General features: G+C 55.1%; 2 protein-coding genes across 2 annotated transcripts in view; both read left to right on the top strand.

The window, feature by feature from the left end:
• Window positions 1-21,769, top strand: part of LOC141998060 (E3 ubiquitin-protein ligase TRIM39-like) — a 28,617-nt gene that overhangs the window by 1,641 nt on the left and 5,207 nt on the right. The window contains exons 3-6 of the mRNA XM_074970697.1: window positions 1,068-1,298; window positions 1,613-1,635; window positions 2,436-2,554; window positions 4,618-4,698. Of these exons, the coding sequence (XP_074826798.1) occupies window positions 1,068-1,298; window positions 1,613-1,635; window positions 2,436-2,554; window positions 4,618-4,698 (454 nt within the window). The remainder of the gene's footprint in view (window positions 1-1,067; window positions 1,299-1,612; window positions 1,636-2,435; window positions 2,555-4,617; window positions 4,699-21,769) is intronic.
• MUC22 (mucin 22) lies at window positions 5,534-21,032 on the top strand. Its single transcript, XM_074971778.1, has 4 exons — window positions 5,534-5,623; window positions 14,759-19,383; window positions 19,654-19,745; window positions 20,122-21,032. Exons 1-4 carry the CDS (start codon window positions 5,613-5,615, stop codon window positions 20,194-20,196), a joined length of 4,803 nt encoding a protein of 1,600 aa, XP_074827879.1. The 5' UTR covers window positions 5,534-5,612; the 3' UTR covers window positions 20,197-21,032.

Here is a 21,769-nt window from a genome sequence, read left to right as displayed (position 1 = left end):
AGGAAGAGACCCCCCTTCTTCCCAGTCCCAGCTTGGGGGCTGCTGCAGTGGGGGGGGCGGAGGGCACATCCATCGCATTAGGAAGGTAAGACTACTGATATTAAAATATGAGTTGTGTGCTTTTATTTGTAGAACAAAAAAAGTTTATTATTCTGGGGTTTTTTAATATATATAGCGCTTTTCTCCAAAGCACTTTACAATAGTTAGCTAACGGGACAAACAACATTCGGAAAGATCATTAAGTGGTCGGCCGAGACCCACAGCAATTTTCAAGTGGTCCACGAAAAAACAAGTTGGAGAACCCCTGATTTATGCAAAATGGAGCAGCTGCAACAGAAGAGATGGAGGGCGCCTGACCTTAGAGTATCCCAGAGCTCCCTGGTTACAGCACTTTCCTCAAAGGTGGATGACCTAGGTTCAAGTTCCTGGTCCAATCAGGCAGGATGGGGATTTGAACCTCTGTCTTCCACATCCTAGCTAAATGGCCATTTAATAACTGGGCTACTGGTTATTCTGGGAGTGCAGAACTCTCACTTTGACCAGAAATTCCTGCACCTGCGGACGTTTAGTCAAAACAGATACGTTCCCACAGAGCCTTTCAGGTGTGACAAATCAGTATTTTCTGATGGAAATTTCTGAGCAGCTCTACTCTAGCGGCTGGTCCTGCCAATGGATAACAGCTCTACTACTGCTGCTAGGTAATGGAGTTACTCCCTTTGCTTACGTGATCCGTGCTGTGGGATCCCAGTTTTGAAGATAGGTCATTATAGAGACAGAGTTCAGGCTGGATGTCTCAATGGGTCCCTCCCTCTAGTGGCTGGTCCTTTGTAGAGGATAACAGCTCTACTACTGCTGCCAGTTAACCCAGTTTTCTATCAAAAAACACGTTGGATGCTTGCACCCCTCTGTCCACCTGCTCCTCCCCCCATTGTATATTACCATGTCCTGCTCTCACACATCCCCACGCTGCCCCTTCACATGGGAATACCACGCCCTCCCTCTCTGAGGTGCCCGCGGCTGCGCATCCCATGTCCCAACCTGTCCCCCTCTCTCCCTGCCCACCACAGGCTCACACCAAGGCCGAGAAGCGGCGAGTGGTGTCCACCTTCCAGCATCTGTATCAGCTGCTGCAGGAAAAGGAGCGCCTCCTGCTGAAAGGGCTGGGTAACGTGGCCCAGGGTGTGAAGCAGCTGCGGCAGGAGAACATCAGCCGGCTCCACCAGAGGGCAACTCTGCTGCATGGACTGGTAGCCGAGCTAGAGGAGAAGTGCCGGCTGCCGGATGCTGAGCTCCTCAAGGTGAGGGGGAGAGGTATGGGGGGGGGGAGAGAGAGAGATAAAGAGAGAGACCCCCATCTTGCCACCCCTCCCCACCATCCCATGCTGCCAGCACTCCCCTGGCTCGCTGGACTCATCAGAGAGTCACCCTCTGTTCCCAGCAGTGAAGGGGCTCTGAAACACGGCCAAGCAGTGCCAGTTTACATCTGACAGGGGATGGCCCAGGAATCATTGTCTCCTTCCTAACCATAGTCTGCAATGCTCCTGCTCCAGAAATACACCTCCCGCCTCCCCTTCCAGCCACTGGGCCACTGAGTCCAATCTCTCCCACCTAGGACGCCGAAAGCACCTTGAAGAAGTAGGAGCCTCCTTTGTGCCCTCTGGTAGCGGGGAGGGGGCAGGGGGGAGAGGCCTCCCCATCCCAGCTGCAGAATATACTTGCTTCTGCATCAGCAGCAGAGTGGCCTGGCAGCCCCAGTTGGTTTTAGCTTGTACACCCCCCTATAGAAGGGCGTGGGTGGGGGCTGCATGGGTGGCAGTAGCGGAAGGGGATGGGGGTTGTGTTGGGGTCCCGGGGGAGCTCACCCAGGGAAAGGAGGGACCTGCAAGGAGGCATTGAGGGGTGGGGAGGGAGGGGAAGGGATGGGGGGGCCACACGGGGGTCACCCAGGGCAAAGCAGGAAGGGGACGGGGGGGCCACAGTGGGAATGGGGGGGCACATGGGGGCTGCCAGGTGTGGGGCAGAAATGTGGGGAGCTGTGCTGGGGTCACTGAAGAGTGGGAACAGGGTCACACGGGGGTCACCGAGGAGCAGGAAAGGGACGGGAGGGCTGCATAGGGTATGGAGGGTGGCTGCGTTGGGGGCCACCGAGGGGCAGAGCGGGGAAGGGATGCGGGCCACGTGGGGGGCTGCACGGGTGTAACCGAGGGGGGGGAGAGGAGGGACAGGGGCTGCACAGATGCCTGTCTGTCCCTGCCAAACTTTTCTCCTTGGTCATTGGCTAGATGCCAAGGACCCAGCTTGACTCTCAGATCCCAGGGGGAGTTTTGGGGGTTGGCAAACAGACCCAGCATCCTACTGCAGGGCAGCTGTGCCCGCTGGATCCAGCGTTGCAAAGCGATGCTCCCCCCTGGCGTGTGCCTGTTTGTTTCCCGTAGGTATGAAAAGATGCTGCTGCCCGAGATGGCGTCTCTGCCCACGGCTGAACTGGAGGAGAGCATCAGGCATCACTCCCGCAAGAGGAGAGCTCTCCAGGACAAGATGTGGGAGAGCCGGGGTAAGCAGTGGCACTGATGTTGTTGTTACCCTGGAGCGACCCTACATAAATAAAAGTAAGGCCTGTAAGGAAGCCCCTGCCCCAAGGTCCTTCCAATCTAAATGATTGATTATTTGTAGTGTAATTGAGTATCTGCTGAGCAGTAGGAGATTTGGGGGGCTTCCTGTCATTTTGGTTCTGCTGGTGGGTGCCCCACACCGGCTCCGCCCCCACCCTCAAGGCCCCGCCCCTACTCCACCCCAGGGCCCTGCCCCCACTCCACCTCTTCCTGCCCTTGCTCCACCCTCTCCCCTGAGACTCCTTCCCCTGAGCACCTCATGCCCGCGGCTGACTCCTTTCTGCCCCCTCCTGCATTAAGGGCAGTGAGAGCGTAGGGGGCAGAGAGGAGCGTGTGGTGGGGCAGCCCCACTCAACAGCTGATTGGCAGTGCAGCTGCTGAAGAGCTGATGGGGGTGCAGGGCCAGATGCTGAACTGCTGATTGTACTCCTGGGGGAATTCTGCGCCAAAAAATTATAAATTCTGCGCACAATATTTTAAAACTCTGCATATTTTGTTTGTCAAAATAACACAATATAATCATGCCAGTTTCAATTATTTTTGGTCATTTATTTCAAAATACCAGTGTGCAGGTGTGTCTGTAACAATACAGAGAACAAAAAGATTCAGAAAATGTTTTCTGACAAATAGATTCCTTACTAGGCATATTAATACGGAACTCGGAGTAATAATTCATTGACACTACAATACAGAACCGTATTTCCCGCACCCCTCAGAAGCAGGCTTGGGGGAGTCAGGGGTAATGGAGGAACTGAGGGAGAGGGAAGTAAATTGCTGGGAAGGAGCCTGGGTGTGAACTTGGAGAGTTTGGGGGTATGGGTGGGAAAAGTATGGAACAGGGTTTTTGGGGGTGGGATGGGGAGGGATTGTTAGGGAGCTTCCCCCAAGCAGACCCTGGCTGTCCCGTAGCCTCTGCCATTGAGTCAGGCACATCTGCCCCCGTCCCCATGGGTCTCTGTCCCTGTGTGTCTCTGTGCCCAGGGATGCTGGAACAATTTGTACAGTGGCGGGTGCTGAGAGCCACTGAATCAAACTGTAAACCCTGGATATGATGGAAACCGCTTCAAGCCAGGGGTGCGGCAGCCCCCCCAGCCTGCCTAGTTCCCAGCACTTATCGCTGTACCCTCACCCAGCCACTCCTCTGTCCCTCTGTAGTGCTGCATCTCCCTCCCCCGTATGACCCTATGCCTCCACTTCCAAGTTCCCAGGTCCCTGAAGCCCGGGCTTCCAGACTTCCCCACGGTGCATCTGTAACACCGACAGACCCCAGTCGTCGGAGGGTGGGATCGAACCTGGGACCTCAGTGCGTGAGCCTCTACTGCATGAGCTAAAAGCCATATGGCTGTTCGCTAAGGCTGTAGAGCAGACTCCTTAATCTCTTTCTCTCAGTGGTCTCAGTGCCACTAGATGGGGCAGAGCGCCCCACCCAGGCGTTGTGTGGGTTACACGCCCAGCAGCCCTGGAAAGGTTTAGAAACGTTTGACCCGCAATGCCACTTTGGCTTGTTCAAAGCAGCGTTTGGGAATCCCCCATTCTGTGGGGAATTTCAGAACGCCAGTTTTTGTTTTGATTTGGAAATAATTTTCTTTTTTAATTTTGGAATTTCTCGTGCAACAGGAATTCCAGTTCTGGCCACTTCCTAGGGTGTGGACTGCTTCTGAATGGCATCAGGGCTGTTCTACTGGATAGGGACGGGCTCTGAAGGGGAAGGGGGGTGTTGTGCTGTCAACGGATTGGCTATGAACGGGAAGGAGCCATTGTGCTGTCTGTGGACTAGCTCTGAAGGAGGAGGGGGCTGTTATGCTGTATATGGACTGGGTCTGAAGGGGAAGGGGGCAGCTCTGCTGTATATGGACTGGCTCTGAATGGCATGAGGGCTGTTATGCTGTATATGGACTGGGTCTGAAGGGAAGGGGACTGTTGTTCTGTATATAGACTGGCTCTGAAAGGAAAGGGGCTGTTGTGTTGTATATGGACTTACTTCAATTCTCCCCTGCCCCTGCAGAGATCCTGACCCTGGATGCCGCCTCTGCTCACCCTGGCCTGGTGGTGTCCCCAGACCGGCACAGCGTATGGCATGGGAACAGCTGGGGCTGTTCACTTTCACGGCCTCCTTCACCGAGATGCTCTTCCCCTTCTTCTGGCTCGGGGCCCCCAGCGCCCGCATCACTCTGTGCCCCTGAGGGAGACAGAAACCCACCCTGCCAGGACCACAGCCTGAGTGCTAGGTAACAGGGATGCATCCCATATACCTGGCCCCACCAGTCAGGTTGCTAGGCGATGGGGATACAGCCTGTAAACCCGGTCCCACCAGTCTGGTTGCTGGGCAATGGGCTAGGGACACTTCAGAGCATGGTTTTGTATTCCTGCCCATCCTGGCTAATAGCCATTGATGGACCTATCCTCCATAAAGTTCTTATTGGAACCCTGTTATAGTCTTGGCCTTCACAACATCCTGTGGCAAAGAGTTCCACAGGTTAACTGGGCGTTGTGTGAAGAAATACTTCCTTTTGTTTGTTTTGACCCTGCTGCTGCCTGTTAATTTCATTGGGTGACCCCTCATTCTTGTGTAATGTACTTCTGCATACTTATCACTCCTAAATCCTAATCAGACTTATATTTCTGTGACCCTACAACTTAAATCTACTTAGCATACATTAATTATATGTAACAGTGTATAAATCATAACATCACACACCACAACAATAAATGGATAATAAAAGGAACTAATGGGTTACAAATCCCCCATACCTGACCCCACCCGGTAACAGGGACACAGCCCATAACCCCAGCCCTATCTGTGACCCGTCTGTGGCAGAGGGCCAGAGGGGGGTACGAGTTCCCGGGATGCCGTGGGTCTGCTCTCTCTATCCTAGCTCGCCAAAAGGTGCCATGTAAGGTCTCTACAGGAAGCTGGCGTCACACTGCTCCTCGTAAGCACCGAGAGACGCCTGGACTGCTCACACAGCAGGAGCTGTGGGTCCAACCTGGACATCCCCCATGAGCAGCAGGTATCGCAGGCCATGGGCTGCTGAGCCTCCCCAAAGAGCCAGGCGTGGCCCTTCCCACGCTCCACCCCGAGCCCCCCTCCTGCTTCCCGCTCTTCCCCTGTGGCCCCAGCCCGGGCTGTTTCTCTTCCCCAAAGCAGCCAGGGGCTGGGCTAGGGCGGGCCGGCCAGCAGCCTGGCACTCGGAGCGGCTGGGGCCAGTCCTCGGGCTGCCCGGCGCTGGGGCAACCCAGCCTTCCAGGGCTGGGGGTGGTCAAGCAGCCCAGCTGGGGCAGGGAGGCTGGTGGCTGGGGCTCTGGGCGGCTGGGGCTGGGGCTCCTCTGGCCGCAGTGGGGGGCTCCCAGGGCTCCGGCGGGGGGGAGGGGCGGGGTCTCGGGCAGAAGGGGCGGGGCTGGGGGCTAGCCTCCCCAAACAGGAGGGTCATGCGCCACCCATGACATCCCCTTCTCTAGGGCTGGGAAGTGGGGCAGGCGGCCACCAGAAGCTGACAAACGCTGCCCGCCTGAGAGAAATTGGTTTGGCTGTCGGTCGGTCTGCGTGTAACCCGCACGTGGCTCCGAGCGAGAGGGACCGGCCGGGAAGAAAGACAGCCGCAAGGGGGACAGAGACACACACGGCGTCCTCCCCGCCCAAGGGAGGGTCCCAGCTGGCCGGGCTGTTAAACGCTGGGAGAACTTGGGGGGAGACGACCCACAAGAGACCCCTCCTGGCTAACACAATTGAAGTCTAGGCGTCAGGGGGCGGGGGCTGGTTTTTTGTATATGGGCTCCTTTCCGCCCACTGTTTCCCCATCGAACCTCCCCTTGCTTCTACTGTGACCAAACTCAACCCTTATATAGACCTAACCCCTGGCGTAGACAGCGCCGTGTCGAGGGGAGGGAGGTGCCTCTCACGGAGGAGGTGGGAGAAGCCCTCCCAGCGGGGTAGGTAGAGTCTTCGCTAAGCACTGCAGCGGGGCTGCTGCAGAAATCTGTGTCAACAAACCCCTAGAGATATCCTAGTTCTTCCATCTCGATGCCTGTCGCTGTAGTAATTGATCGCCTCGTTATTATTACGGTTTATGTTACCATAGCACCTATATGACCTATCGGAGATCAAGGCCCCGTTGGGCCGGGCGCTGCCCAGACACACAGGGAGAGACCGTCCCTGCCCCAGCTGAGATCAGGGCCCCGTCGTGCCAGGCGCTGCCCAGACACACAGGGAGAGACAGCCCCTGGCCCAGCTGAGATCAGGGCCCCGTTGGGCCGGGCATTGCACAGACACACAGCGAGAGACGGTCCCTTCTCCAAACTACTCACAGTGTAAATAGACAAATGATGGATTATCACCACCATTTTTAGGTGGGGAAACTGAGTCCCGGAGAGATCCAGTGACTTGCCCATGGTCACAGAGGGAGTCGGTGGCAAAGCTGGGATTGGATTTCAGGGATCCTGAGTCCCAGCACTGTGAGAGAACTCTCCGCACCCAGCTGTGGGAAGAGACCCCAGGAGTCCTGACTCCTAGCCCCCTCCTCACCCTGCTGTAAGCTGGAGACCCCACTCCCCTTCCAGAGCCTAGAGCAGAACCCGGGAATTCTGTCTCCCAGCTTTCATTTCCCAAAGACACTTGCATTCAGCGGGAAGCCCCACCTCAGCTCTTTGCAGTATAGAGCTTATGGCAAACAGCTGCGTGCATTTCCCATTCCATCCTGCAGGTGGCAGCACTAAGCAAAGGGCTTCGACTGGCCTGGGGCTGGGATGTCAATGGAAATCCCGCCGGTGCCAGCATTAGGAGGTGGTAATGCCCTCTAGAGGGCAGATGGGCGTATGGCAGGGAATTTAACCCCTCATGGATGGACAGGGACTGGGCCCCTTTGCTGCGTGGCAGCAGGGAGCTGGGAACGGTTATTCCACACTGCAAAGTCCATTAATAACAAAGGCAGCTTGATCTGGATTCAGTGAGCCCCGGAAAAGGGGAAGAGCCCGTGGCAAGGAAATCACGGCTTTCCTGTATTGCCAAAAAGGCCCTGACCCAGACTGGGATGGACTGGGTACAGCTTTACAGGACTCATTTGCCCAGTGCTCAGATGCAGCCACCTCTGGGCTGGGGCAACTGGATGCCAGCCACACAGAGATTGCTCGCCCAGCGCTGAGATGCAGCAGCCTCTGGGGTGGGGCACCTGGGTAACAGCTGCACAGAGACTGTTGTCCTGACAATGAAATGCAGCCACCTCTGGGGGTGACTTAGCTGGGTAACAGCCGCACAGCGAGGCTGCTGAGGGATCGCTCAGGCAGGGCTGAAATGCAGCCACCTCTGGGGTAACCGCACAGTCAGCCAGCCCTGATATGTCACCACCTCTGGAATGGGGCAGGTGGACAACAGCCGTACAGCAATGCTGCATGGGGATCACTTACCCAGCACTGAGATGCAGCCACCTCTGGGGTGTGGCAGCTGGATAATGGCCACACAGCAGCATGGCGTGTAGTCTTGGTAACGAAGTGCAGCTGCTTCTGGGGTAGGACACGACGGCACTATGTTAATGCACTTGGGACCATGTCTGCACACATGCAGTACGTTCACCAGCAGGATTCGAACCTCCGACCTTTAGCACAATCCCCTATTGCTTAAGGACAAGAATATAATAAGGGCTGGATTTCCAAAGCTATTTAGGCACCTAAAGATGCAGATGTCCCCTAGAGCAGTGGTTTTCAAAGTGCGGGTCTTGAGCCAGTACTGGGTCATGGAATGTAAGGCACTGGGTCGCGGTGGCTCTGGTCAGCACTGCGGAACGGGCCATTAAAAGTCCCATTGGTGGTGCTGTCTGGCTAAGGCAGGCTAGTCCCTAGCTGTTCTGACACCACTCTGCGCCCCGGAAGCAGCCAGCAGCAGGTCCGTCTCCTAGGCGGGGGGGCCACAGGGCTCCACGCGCTGCCCTCACCCTGAGCACCTGTGCTGCACTCCCATTGGCTGGGAAGCCTGCCTTAGCACTCCTGCTGTGCCACTGACCCGGAGCCACCCGAGGTAAGCCTGTGCCCTAACCCCAAGCCCCAATCCCCTGTCCCAGCCCTGAGCCCCCCCCCCAAATCCAGAGCCCTTTCCTGCACCCCAAACCCCTCATCCCTGGCCTCACGCCGGAGCCTTCACCCCCAGCCCAGAGCCCTGGCCCCCTCCTGCAACCCAACAACTTGCCCCAGCCCAGAGCCCCTCCCACACCCCAAAACCCTCATCCCCAGCTCCGTGGGTCACGGGCATCAACAATTTTCTTCACTGCCCCAGAGGACTTTCAAAAGCAATCTTGTAGTTGCGGGGACCACCACCAGGGGGAGACGCTTTCACATGTGGGTTACAGCCACCAGCATTTACTCCTGTATCCATCAGAGCCAGTATTTGGCCAGGACACCCAGCTAAAAGCAGGGGGGGGCGGGAACAATTTGTACAGTGCGGGGTGCTGAGCGCCACTGAACCAAACTGCAAACCCTGGATGTGATGGAAACCACTTCAAGCCAGGGGTGCAGCCGCACCCCTAGTTCCAGCACCTATGGCAGGGGCATGGGCAAAGGGGGGGCCTCCAATCAGTGGGGGCACAGAACTGTGCACTCCCCCGACCTATGGTTAAAAGCAGCAGCCAAGCAATGCCCATCCCCATGCATGTAGCCGATCTGTGTCTGCTAGCCGCAAATATCCCCCAATGGCCGGTGATGGGACGCTAGCTGGGGAAGGCTCTGAGTTACTACAGAGAATTCTTTCCCGGGCGTCTGGCTGCTGGGTCTTGCCCACATGCTCAGGGACTAACTGATCACCACATTTGGGCTCAGGAAGGAATTTTCCCCACGTCAGATTGGCAGAGACCATGGTTGTTGGGGTTTTTTTCCTGCCTCCCTCTGCAGCATGGGGCACGGGTCACTTGCAAGTTTAAACCAGTGTCAGCGGTGGGTTCTCTGTACTTTGAGGTCTTTAAATCATGATTCAAGGACCAGTAACTCAGCCAGAGGTTAGGGGTCTATCACAGGAGTGGCTGGGCGCGATTCTGTGGCCTGGGATGGGCCGGAGGTTCGACGGGATGATCACAATGGTCTCGTCTGGCCTTAAAGTCTGTGAGTCCCGCCACCGCAGTATTAATAGAATATCACTGAATATCAGGGGTGGGAGGGACCTCAGGAGGGGCTCACAGCAACTGGGGAGCTGCTCTGAAATGAACACGACTCCCCAGGCCCGACACGCTGTAAACCTCTGGGTCTCCCATCCAAGCTTCAAACAGGCCTGGTAGTGCTTAGCTGAGAGGAGGAAGCAATTGCCGCAGAGGGAAGGGGAGGCCGCCTTTGTAAATAAGAGCCTTGGTGATGATGGTAATTGGCAATTAAGGGATTAGTCAGGGCAGCTGCAGGGTGGGTTTATTTCATTTTTACTGCTACAGGAAGATTAATGCCAACCACAGATATCCTGGATAACAGCGTGATGATGGACTTTGCTGGGTAGAGAATGGGATATGGGGCTTTCCCTTCCAGGGGGCACTGTGTCTGCTCCTGCCCCAGATGGGTATTGGCTGGCTTAGGAGGGTAGGGAATGGGATACAGGGTCTTCAGCCTTGCGAGGGTGCGAACTCTGATCTAGCCCCATATCACAGGGCCCAGAGAGCTTAGCGGGGGTGGGGAATGAGAGACGGGGCTTTTCTCCTCTAGAGGGCGCCAGCTCCAATTTGGAAACTAGCTGTTGCGGGAAGGTTCGGTGACCTGTGTGACATGAGCTGCAAGTTCTCAGCACCGACAGGACGAGAGCAGCACTGCGGTACAGCTGGTAAACTTGCAACTCACGCCAGAAGTGGCTGGATTAGCCATACTTTTGCTGCGCAGCGATGAATTAAGTGCTGTGCCCCACCCCAGAAGTGGCTGCATCTCAGGGTCCAGTGAGGGATTCCTCTGCAGTGTTGCTGTCCGGCTGTTACCCAGCTGCCCTGCCCCCAGAGGTGGCTACATTTCAATGACTGTCAGATGAGCCTGAGCAGCATCGCTGTGCAGCTGCTAAACTGCTGTCCCACACCAGAGGTGGCCGCATCTCAGTGCTGGCTGAGCGATCTCTGTGGAGTGCAGCTGTTCAACAGCAGCTGTGTCCTACCCCAGAGGTGGCTGCCTCTTGGCAGTGGGCGAGTGATCTCTGTGTAGTGCGGCTGTTAAGCAGCACCACACCCCAGAGACAGCTGCATTTCTGCGATGAAATGACAGAAAAAACATAGTTTCAAACCTGAAACTATAAAGAGCCACCAGACAAGCACCAGCTTATTCTGCCTTCATGTCTCAGGCAGGTTTCCACCCCATCAGGGAGGGAAACGGCATTTTAATTTGTTTGCTTTGTTGGGGACATTTTGCTCGCCTTCCAGCATCACCTGGTTGGTTTATGTGTAACTACCCCAGTGTATCAATTTTTAGCAGGGACACACCTGTGTGGTGTGGCCAAATTTTCCTCCATCCTATAAAATCTTTAGTCAAGTCGTTCTCTCTCCAGGAGTCAGCAGCAGCCGAAAAGTACAGCGAGCCACACAGTCCAATTCTCCTGCTCGATGGTCGTGCACCGTCGAGAGACACTGAGTCCCCTGTGCTAAGTGTCTGGAAGGACTGGCCCTGACCCAGAGCCCAGGGAACTCAATAGAAAGCTGCCCATTGGTCTGCAGAGGCCAGGGATCCAGCCGGGTCTGGGGCAGCCGCTCTTGCTTTCCCCACCTGTGAATGGGGAGAAGGGTGTCGAATTGCTCCCCTGCAGGGCTGTCGGGGGGATGCCATTTGTCGGGGTTTGTGTAGACAGGGGGATTCTGCTCTTGCTCTGTCTGGGGCAACACCATTGAATCTGCCATGAATCACAGCTCCAGCCATCCAGCCAGAGCACCCTCTGTCTATCTATCCACACCACAGCTCCCTTTATCCATAGCTCCCTCCATCCATCTACCCATAGCTCCTCCCTCTATCCATCCATCCCTCTATCAATCCATCCATCCGTAGTTCCCTCCATCCATCTACCCATAGCTCTTCCATCCATCCATCCATAGCTCCCTCCATCCATCGACCATTGCTCTTCCATCCATTCATCCCTCTATCCATTCATCCCTCTAGCCATAGCTCCCTCCATCCATCTACCATAGCTCAGTCCCTCCATCCAGCCATCCACAGCTCCCGAGCACCCCCCCCCCGCTATAACCAGTAGGCCCCACTCCCATTTCAGAGCAGGGATAGAACCCCCACCCCTACAACCTACTCCCTCTCCTTGCCAGGTACCGACAGCCCCCAGGGCTGACTGTCACTTCAGCTGGCCCCATCCCCAATATCATTTGCTCCAAAAAGGAGAGGGTTATTTCTTCCGTCCTTGACAGGGACGTTGGGACAAAAAGCAGGATCCTGGAGATAATTGGTTTAACGTCCCCCTGACGAGCAAGTTTGATTTAAATAGTAACAAGGCAGGCACAATCGACTGGCTCCTGGTGACACAGCCCAGAGACTGCCCTACTTCCCCAGCTCCGCTGGACTGAACGCCAGAGGGAAACGGAAAGTATCTATCGCCAGATCTTAATGTTATCTGTCACTGTCCCTCCATCTATGTATCCCCCCTTTATGTATCCCCCCTCTGTTACTATCCATTTGTCTGTCCAAGTCCTCTAGGCCCTGCTAGACTCCTGTCTGTCTGTCTAATCACCCTGGATCCAAATATACTGTTGTCTGTCTGATCTCCCCTGGATCTGAATATACTTTGTCTGGTTGTCTGTCCCCCTAGATCCTAATATACTCTGGTCTGTCTGTCTGTCTGTCTAACCCCACCTCCCCCTGGATCCTAATATACTTGTGTCTGTCTGTCCATTCCCCCTGGATCCTAATTTAATCAAGCTGGTTAGCTAGCTTTCCATCTTTTCATTCCACTTAGATTCTATCTATCTATCTATCTATCTATCTATCTACCCCCCACACCCCATCTATCTATCTATCTATCTATTATCTATCCCCATATACCCCCTTTCTTTCTATCTATCTACCCCCCATGCCCCATCTATCTATCTATCTATTATCTATCCCCATACACCCCCTTTCTTTCTATCTACCCCCCACGCCCCATCTATCTATCTATCTATCTATCTATCTATCCCCCACACCCCATCTATCTATCCCCATACACCCCCTTTCTATCTATCTATCTATCCCCCACACCCCATCTATCTATCCCCATACACCCCCTTTCTATCTATCTATCTATCCCCCACACCCCATCTATCTATCCCCATACACCCCCTTTCTATCTATCTATCTATCTATCTATCTATCTATCTATCCCCACACCCCATCTATCTATCTATCTATTATCTATCCCCATACACCCCCTTTCTTTCTATCTATCTACCCCCCACGCCCCATCTATCTATCCCCATACACCCCATCTATCTATCTATCTATCTATCTATCTATCTATCTATCTATCTATCCCCCACACCCCATCTATCTATCCCCATATACCCCCTTTCTATCTATCTATCTATCTATCTATCTATCTATCCCCCATACACCCCATCCATCTATCTATCTAGCTAGCTAGCTAGCTATCCCCCCACACCCCATCTATCCATCCCCAAACACCCTCTATCTATCTATCTATCTATCTATCTATCTATCTATCACTGTAGTGTCTGGGCACTTCCTTATTATTTAAAATTAAAAATCGGAGTATATAATCCAACTCTTTCTCTCTGTATCTGTGTATGTACACCTGCTCTTAAGACACACTGTTATGGGGCAAAACTTTCCCCTTTTCTGGGATTCACCATTATTGCTAATTTAAATAACATAAATCTCCTCCCATTTACTGGAATTGTCTGTTCCTGGGCTTTTATTTATTTTTCCTTGCTGGGCTACTCTGCCAGTGCCGCTAGATTTCCCTCTGCCAGAGAGAGTCCTTCCAATCCTGTTGTTATATTCCTGCTGGGAGGTAATGAATTGATAAATAACAGAATGCCCCTGGTCTGATACCAGGGTGAATCAGCGAGAAAGAGCTACACAGCTCTATGCAGAGTTCTGTATGACACAGGCATTTTGCCCTTCATACGTTCCTACAACTCTTCATTATTGGGGGTTTGAAATGAGTAGGACCAGTCGAAATATTTCATGTAAAAAGATCTTTTTGTGATCTAAAGAGTGCTCCTTTTGTAAACAAAATTTTTCACACAAAATCTTTGACACTTTGTTTTTCACTAGGACAAAATTCTTTTTTTTTTAAAAAACCAAAAACGTTTTCTCGAAAAATTTGAAAGAAAACAGCATCAGTCATCAGCTATCCGTAAGAGCCCTTTTAAAACCAGTGATCAGCTGAAAAAATGGCCTATTCTGAAACCATTTAATAATGTACTCAAAGGAAAAACAGGTCCATGTTGAAACTTTTTCAGTGACAAATTCAAGACATCAAAATGGCAATGAAAGTCATTTTTTATTTTTATTTGTTTCCTAGCCCTAGCAGTTAGGCGCATGTTAATTCAATTCCTGGTCACAAATTTTCCAGCTGAACTGTTTTTTAAATAGAAAATTGAGTTTTAACTTTTTATTACATTTTTTATAGATACATTTGTAAACAAACGCAAACAAACTTTACCTAAACTTCTCCTAATGTGTTAACTGTTTGCTGCCTAACTTTCACTGTATTTGAAAACGGTTGATTCAATACAATGTGAATGGTTTGAGACTTTTTCTTGGGTGTTTCTGTTACAGTTCTTTCCATGGTGGTTAAGCTCAAGATGTCTATGCTCCAATTTGTAACTGTTGGTTGCTTTGTGGATTTCCATTTTTGTAGCTCGAGTCTTTTAGCAATTATTAGTCCTCCGCTGAGGCAAAGTTTTGAACACGGAGTTTTCGATTAAATGAATAGATTTTTTGGCCAAAAGTGTCTTTTTTTCTGCAGAGTTCAGATTTTTCACCAAAAATACCAAACTTCTGAAAACTGAAAGATTTTGGCCCCAAAACTGTGATATTTCGGTATTTGAATTTGTGCCGAAAAGTGGGTATGTTTCCTAACCAGCTCTCGAGCTGAGGCCAACCCCAACGCTGGCAGGACTAACCAGTGCCCAAGGCTGGGATATGGTACAAGAATGTTTCCCACCGTGACCTGTCTTCTTCTGCATTTTGGTTTTGTTCCACTGCAGTCCCATCGCTGCTGAGCAAGGTCTGACTCACAGGACCATGGACACGGCTGGTAGATTGGGGAGATACGTCCATGCTGGGAGAGACAGCCTTCCTCATGGTGTGAACGGGGCAGTGAGCTTTGGGGACGGCGCTAGGGCTGATGGGACCACCGACCTCGGGGACCCCACTGCTAAGCCCAGGGAGACCACCTCCCATGGGGACCCCACAGCTCCTGGGGATGGTACAATCATACCTGGAGATGCAGACGCTGCCATGCTCCAACCTGAAGACAATGATGCTTCCAGTGCCACTGTAGACACTGCCACCATCACCGTCACCCCCGGAGACGATGACAGCGCCAGCACCGACGGACTCATCAGCTCCATCCCTGGAGACGATGACTCTGCCTCTGGAGACGGACACATCAGCCCTGTCCTCGGAGATGGAGATGCCACCGTCGCCCCCGGAGACGATGACAGCTCTAGCACCAATGGAAGCATTAGTCCCATCCCTGGAGACGATGGTGCCGCCCCCACCAACGGAGTCACAGCCGTCGACCCCGGAGACACAACCATTGCCCTTGGAGATGCCACCGTCACCCCTGGAGACGCCGCTGTCATCCCCGGAGACACAGCCATCGCCCCTGGAGACACAGCCATCGCCCCCGGAGACATAGCCATCGCCTCTGGAGATGCCACCGTTGCTCCTGAAGATTCCACCATCACCCCCGGAGATGCCACTGTTGCCCCCAGAGATGCCACTCTTGCCCCTGGTGACACAGCCATTGCTCCTGGAGGTGATAATGTCACTGTCCCCGGAGACACCAGCCCCGGCCCCAGAGACACTGCCCCTGGAGATGTCACCGCCGCTCTGAGGGACACCATCACTGGAGACCTCACCGATGCTGCAGCTCCTGGAGACACTGTCACCTCTCCCTCTGAGGCCACCCCTACGCCTGGAGAGACGGTTATCTCTAGTGAGACCACTGTCCCCAGTGAGACCAGCATCCTTATCCAGACAGCAACCCCTTGTATGGCTGACCTCTTTTGGAGCAGCAATACCCTGGCCAAGCCAACTGCTCCCAGCCAGCCCAGTCCTCTGGGGCAGCCTGGCACCCCTAGGGACAGCAGCATTCCCAGGAAGACCACCACCTCTGCTGTGGCCATTGGCCCTGAGGCCAGCGCGACCCAGGGTCGGACCACTCCCTTTGGGGGCACAGAGACCCCAGGCCGGGGCACTGCCTCAGCAGCTGAGGGCACTCAAGGGAGCCTCACTGTTTCCAGAGAGACCACCACAGCCCCCGGAGATGCCACCGGCACCGGAGACACCATGGCTGTCACCAGTATCTCGAGAGACACTGTTGCTTCCGCCACCCTTGGAGACAACATCACCGTTCCTGGAGGAGACGCCGACACCATCGTTGCCTGCCCTGGAGATGCCGCTAATGCCCCCAGAGATGCCACCAATGCCCCTGGAGACATTTCCGATGCTCCAGGAAACACCACTGCCCCTGGAGACACTTGCACCTACACCCGTACCCCTGGAGACGCTGACGTCACTGCCTCTGCCCCTGGAGACGCCAACACCTCCATTGCCACCCCCGAGGACACCACCGCCTCTGGAGACGCCAGTGCTGCTGCCCCTGGCAACGCCAGCACCACCGCAACTGAAGCTGGAGACGCAGGAGCTACCCCTACTGCCCCTGGAGACAACATCACCACTGCCGTCCTCGGAGACACCACAGCCCCTGGAGATGCCACTGCCCCTAGAGACACCATCACCCCTGAAGACAGCATAGTCCCTGGAGATGTCACGATCAACACCATGAACCCTGGAGATGCTACCGTCCCTAGAGACCCCATCACTGCCACCAGCACTGCCCCTGGAGATGCTACAGTCTCTGGAGATACCACCACTGCCACCCCTGGAGATGCTGAAGTCCCTGAAGACTTTAAAGTCCCTGGAGAAACCACAACCACCACCTGTGGAGACACCACACACCCTGGAGATACCACTGCCACTACTGCTTCCCCTGGAGATACCACAGTCTCTGGAGACACCACCACCACCACCGCCCCTGGAGACACCATACGCCCTGGGGACACCACCACTGCTGCCCCTGGAGATGCTGGAGTACTTGGAGACACCACCACAACAGCCACCCCTAGAGATGTGGCAGTCCCTAGAGACACCACCACCATCACCGCCACTTCTGAAGATGTGGCAGTCTCTGGAGACTCCATCATCATCACCAACACTGCCCCTGGAGACACCGTCACCATCACCATCACCGCTGCCCCTGGAGATGCGGCAGGCCCTGGAGACACCACCGCCACCCCGGGAGACACTGCAGTCCTTGGAGACACCACCACCGTCACCCCTGGAGATGTGGCAGTCACTGGAGACACCACCGCCACCCCTGGAGATGCAACTGCCCCTGGAGACGCCATCACCATCACCGCCACTGCTGAAGATGCGGCAGTCTCTGGAGACCCCAACATCACCACCAACACTGCCCCTGGAGACACCATCACCGCTTCCCCTGGAGACGCTGCAGTCTTTGGAGACACCACCACTGCCCCTGGAAATACCACAGCCTCTGGAGACACCACTACCACAGCCACCCCTGGAGATGTGGCAGTCCCTAGAGACACCACCACCATCACCGCCACTTCTGAAGATGTGGCAGTCTCTGGAGACTCCATCATCACCACCAACACTGCCCCTGGAGACACCATCACCGCTGCCCCTGGAGACATCATCACCTTCACCATCGCCGCTGCCCCTGGAGATGCTGCAGTCCCTGGAGACACCACCACCATCACCCCTGGAGATGTGGCAGTCACTGGAGACACCACCACCACCCCTGGAGATGCAACTGCCCCTGGAGACGCCATCACCATCACTGCCACTGCTGAAGATGCGGCAGTCTCTGGAGACCCCATCATCACCACCAACACTGCCCCTGGAGACACCATCACTGCTGCCCCTGGAGACATCATCACCATCACCATCACCGCTGCCCCGGGAGACACTGCAGTCCCTGGAGACACCACCACCGTCACCCCTGGAGATGTGGCAGTCCCTGGAGACACCACCACCATCCCTGGAGATGCAGCTGCCCCTGGAGACGCCATCACCGTCACTGCCACTGCTGAAGATGCGGCAGTCTCTGGAGACCCCATCATCACCACCAACACTGCCCCTGGAGACACCATCACCACCACCATCACCGCTTCCCCTGGAGACGCTGCAGTCTTTGGAGACACCACCACTGCCCCTGGAAATACCACAGTCTCTGGAGACACCACCACCACAGCCACCCCTGGAGATGTGGCAGTCCTTAGAGATGCCACCATCATCACTGCCACTTCTGAAGATGCGGCAGTCTCAGGAGACTCCATCATTACCACCAACACTGCTCCTGGAGACACCATCACCGCTGCCGCTGGAGACATCATCACCATCACCATCACCGCTGCCCCTGGAGACGCTGCAGTCCCTGGAGACACCACCACCGTCACCCCTGGAGATGCGGCAGTCCTTAGAGATGCCACTACCATCACTGCCACTTCTGAAGATGCGGCAGTCTCAGGAGACTCCATCATCACCACCAACACTGCCCCTGGAGACACCATCACCATCACCATCACCGCTGCCCCTGGAGATGCTGCAGTCCCTGGAGACACCACCACCACCGCCACCCCTGGAGACGCTGAAATCCCTGGAGACACCACCACCACCACCGCCGCCTCCAGAGACCCTGCAGTCCCTGAAGACACCACCATTGCCACTGAAGATGCTGCAGTCCCTGGAGACACCACCACCACCATTGCCACTGAAGATGCTGCAATCCCTGGAGACACCACCACTGCTGTCCCTGGAGATGCCACCTCCATAACCACCACCACTGGAGATGCAGCAGTCCCTGGAGACACCACCCCCACCACTGCCACCCCTCGAGACAGCACAGACTCTGGAGATGCTACCACCACTGCTGATTCCGGAGACTCTGCGGTTCCTAGGGTCATCACCACCCCCACTGACCCTGGAAACACCACCACCACGACCATATCTGGAGACACTGATGCCTCTGGATATGACAATGACTCTGCTGACAGACTTGAAGACACCACCATCACCACTGCCCCTGAAGATACCACAGTTCCTGGAGTCATCGGCACCACTGCTGCCCATGGAGACACCCCCACGGTCCTCGGAGACACCACCACCACCATGCCTGGAGATGCTACAGTCCCTGGAGACACCACCAGCGCTGCCCCTGTGGATAGCACAGTCCCTGAAGACATCAGCACCACGGCTGCCCATGGACACACCCCCACGGTCCCTGGAGACACCACCACCAATGGCCCTGGAGGGGCCACCGCCCCTGGAGATGCGACTGCCACCACAGATGACGCTGGAGATGCAACAGTCCCTGGAGATGTCCCAGTCCCTGGAGATGTCCCTGCCACCACAGACGGCACCAGAGATGCCACTGATACCCCTGGAGACCCTGCTGCTGCTGCTGCCCTGGGCGCTGATGGGGATGATGCCCGTGGAGACGACACTGCGGCCACCACCCCTGGAGATGACCATGTTGGCCCAGGAGACACCAGCGCCCCTGCAGAGTCCACCACCCCCAGTAAGTAGCCGAAAAGCCCACAAGCCGGCTGCCCTAGGGGGAGAGAGGGAGGGAAATCAATTGCCTCCCTGCCCCAGTACCATGATAGCTACTGTCTCCTGGGAGATACCCTGTTGCTATGGTGGCGGGCATCACTGTAGGGATTTAGCTGGGCGGGGAAGCCACGCATGAGCCCAAGGACAGCCCAGCCCCTGGCCAGGACGCTGATACCTCGGCTTCCACCCATCTGGGGAAGGAACCTCTCACCCATTCTGCTGTCTCCTTCTGCAGCGCCCCGGACCCCCTGGCCATACCGGTCCATGGGGCTCATCAGCTTGCTCTGTCTCTTCGTCACCGTGGGCCTGCTCACCGGGATTGTCGCGGTAAGGGCCACGCGGGGCCACTTGATGCCTCGGAAGCCAGCCTGGCCCTCAGTGTCTGGATCTGGGGAATGCCCTGTCTGAGCTCCTTTCCCTACCCCAGCTCCCATGCTTACTGCTGACTCAGGACTCCTGGATTGTATCCCCAGCTCTGAGAGGGGAGTGGGGTCTAGTGGTTAGAGCAGGGGCGCTGGGTGTCAAGACTCCTGGGTTCTCTCTCCAGCTCTGGACTGGGAGCGGAGTGAGGTCTAGTGGTTAGAGTGTGGGAGGGAGGGGCTGGGAGCAGGACTCCTGGGTTCTATCCCCAGCTCTGGGAGGGAAGTGGAGTCTAGTCTTGATTACCTAGGCTGTACCACTGACATCCTTGTGTCTCTTCCAGGTTGTCTGCTATGTGAAGATCATTACCATCAGCTCTGCCACCTTAACGGAGTCAGTGGCAAGTTCATTCCCTTGAGATCCTTCTCTGTGGTGGGTACCCCCAGATCCCCAGTGTGCCACCTCGGGAGGGAGGCAGGAGACTCGGGGTGAGATGCCCACATAGGCTGCAATGGAGTATGAGGAAGACACTCATCTAGACGCTTCCCTCTTTAATAGCGGAGGTAATCAGTTTCCAGAGGGCACTGTCCTTGGGAAGACCGCAGCATTGCGGTGTGTCAGGAACTGGATGAAGGAGATTGGAAAGTATATGGGACCGGTCCATCTAATCTCAAATGCCACCTCTGGTCCATACAGAATCGGAGCAATGGTCCATTTAATCTGGGGTCCCACCATCTGCCCTTGCCAGTTTAGATTAATGGCCCAGCTAATGCCACCTCTGGCGCATATGGGAGCGGACCGATGGGTTCATCCTTCATTGGATTGGAACAACGGGCCCCCTCTAGCCCAGTACTGCGTCCTGCCTCTGCCAGAGCAGACTATCAATGCAGCGAGTCCTATACCTGATGTGCAGCATTGCTTTGTGGCTGTTAATTGGCTTCCACGAACCCACCCCAGAGGTGGCTGCAGTTAAGCACCGGGCGAGCGAGCCCCGTGCCGCCTCGCTGTGTGAGTGTTACCCAGCTGTCCCACCCCAGAAGCAGCCACAATTCAGCAGTAGGCACACGGGCTTCATGGCAGTTTGTCAAACTTTTGAGCTGAACCCCGTCGTTGTAAATAATCAATAAGAAGACGTTCTTTCCTTACCAGTTCCCTTAGGGAACTATGGTTCTGTTAGCTGGCTGCTTCTTGCATAATACAAACCATCACAGCACCCAAAAACCCTCGTCTCTCTGTTCTCCTAACGCTTATAAGAAAGAGGTTTCCTCTGGGCTGCCAAGGTTTGAGGCTAAAGGCGTTAGACGTCAGGGTATGAGTTTTATGCCCACTTCTGCCCACTAGAAGGAGGGAGCCTCTGAGATCCCTTGAAGCGAGCTCTGTGGAATTAGGTTGGAATGAGACCGGCTGGAAGCCCAGAAGCAGCTCCAGGGTTTTCAGTGCATTTGCATAGACACTGGGAACAAGGATGGCCAGAATGAGGGCTAGTGGTTAGAGCAGGAGGGGCTGGGAGCCAGGACTCCTGGGTTCTATCCCCAGCTCTGGGAGGGGAGTGGGGGCTAGTGGTTAGACCGGGGGGCTGGGAGCCAGGACTCCTGGGTTCTATCCCCAGCTCTGGGAGGGGAGTGGGGGCTAGTGGTTAGACCAGGGGGGCTGGGAGCCAGGACTCCTGGGTTCTATCCCAACTCTGGGAGGGGAGTGGGGGCTAGTGGTTAGAGCAGCTGGGGCCTAGGAGCCAGGATACCTGGGTTCCACTCCCTGGTTTATTTCCGAGTTTAAAAATCACACAAGGCGCGAAAGGAAAATGAACTCAAGCGGCTGTGAATGGCCAGTCTTGGAACGATTCCCAGAGTCCTGATTAAAGCATTGCTCCTTTGCGACTCCCTCCAGAAGCCGGACTCTCTGTTTAGGAATGCAACCGAACCGTCCAGATTTTTGCTTCCGCACTGGCTGAGATCACAGAGGGGTTATAAAAAGCGTGCCGTTCCCTTTGC

This window comes from Natator depressus, chromosome 14 (genome assembly GCF_965152275.1).
Source record: "Natator depressus isolate rNatDep1 chromosome 14, rNatDep2.hap1, whole genome shotgun sequence".
Lineage (NCBI taxonomy): Eukaryota > Metazoa > Chordata > Testudines > Cheloniidae > Natator > Natator depressus.
This window is presented reverse-complemented; position numbering and strand designations above follow the sequence as displayed.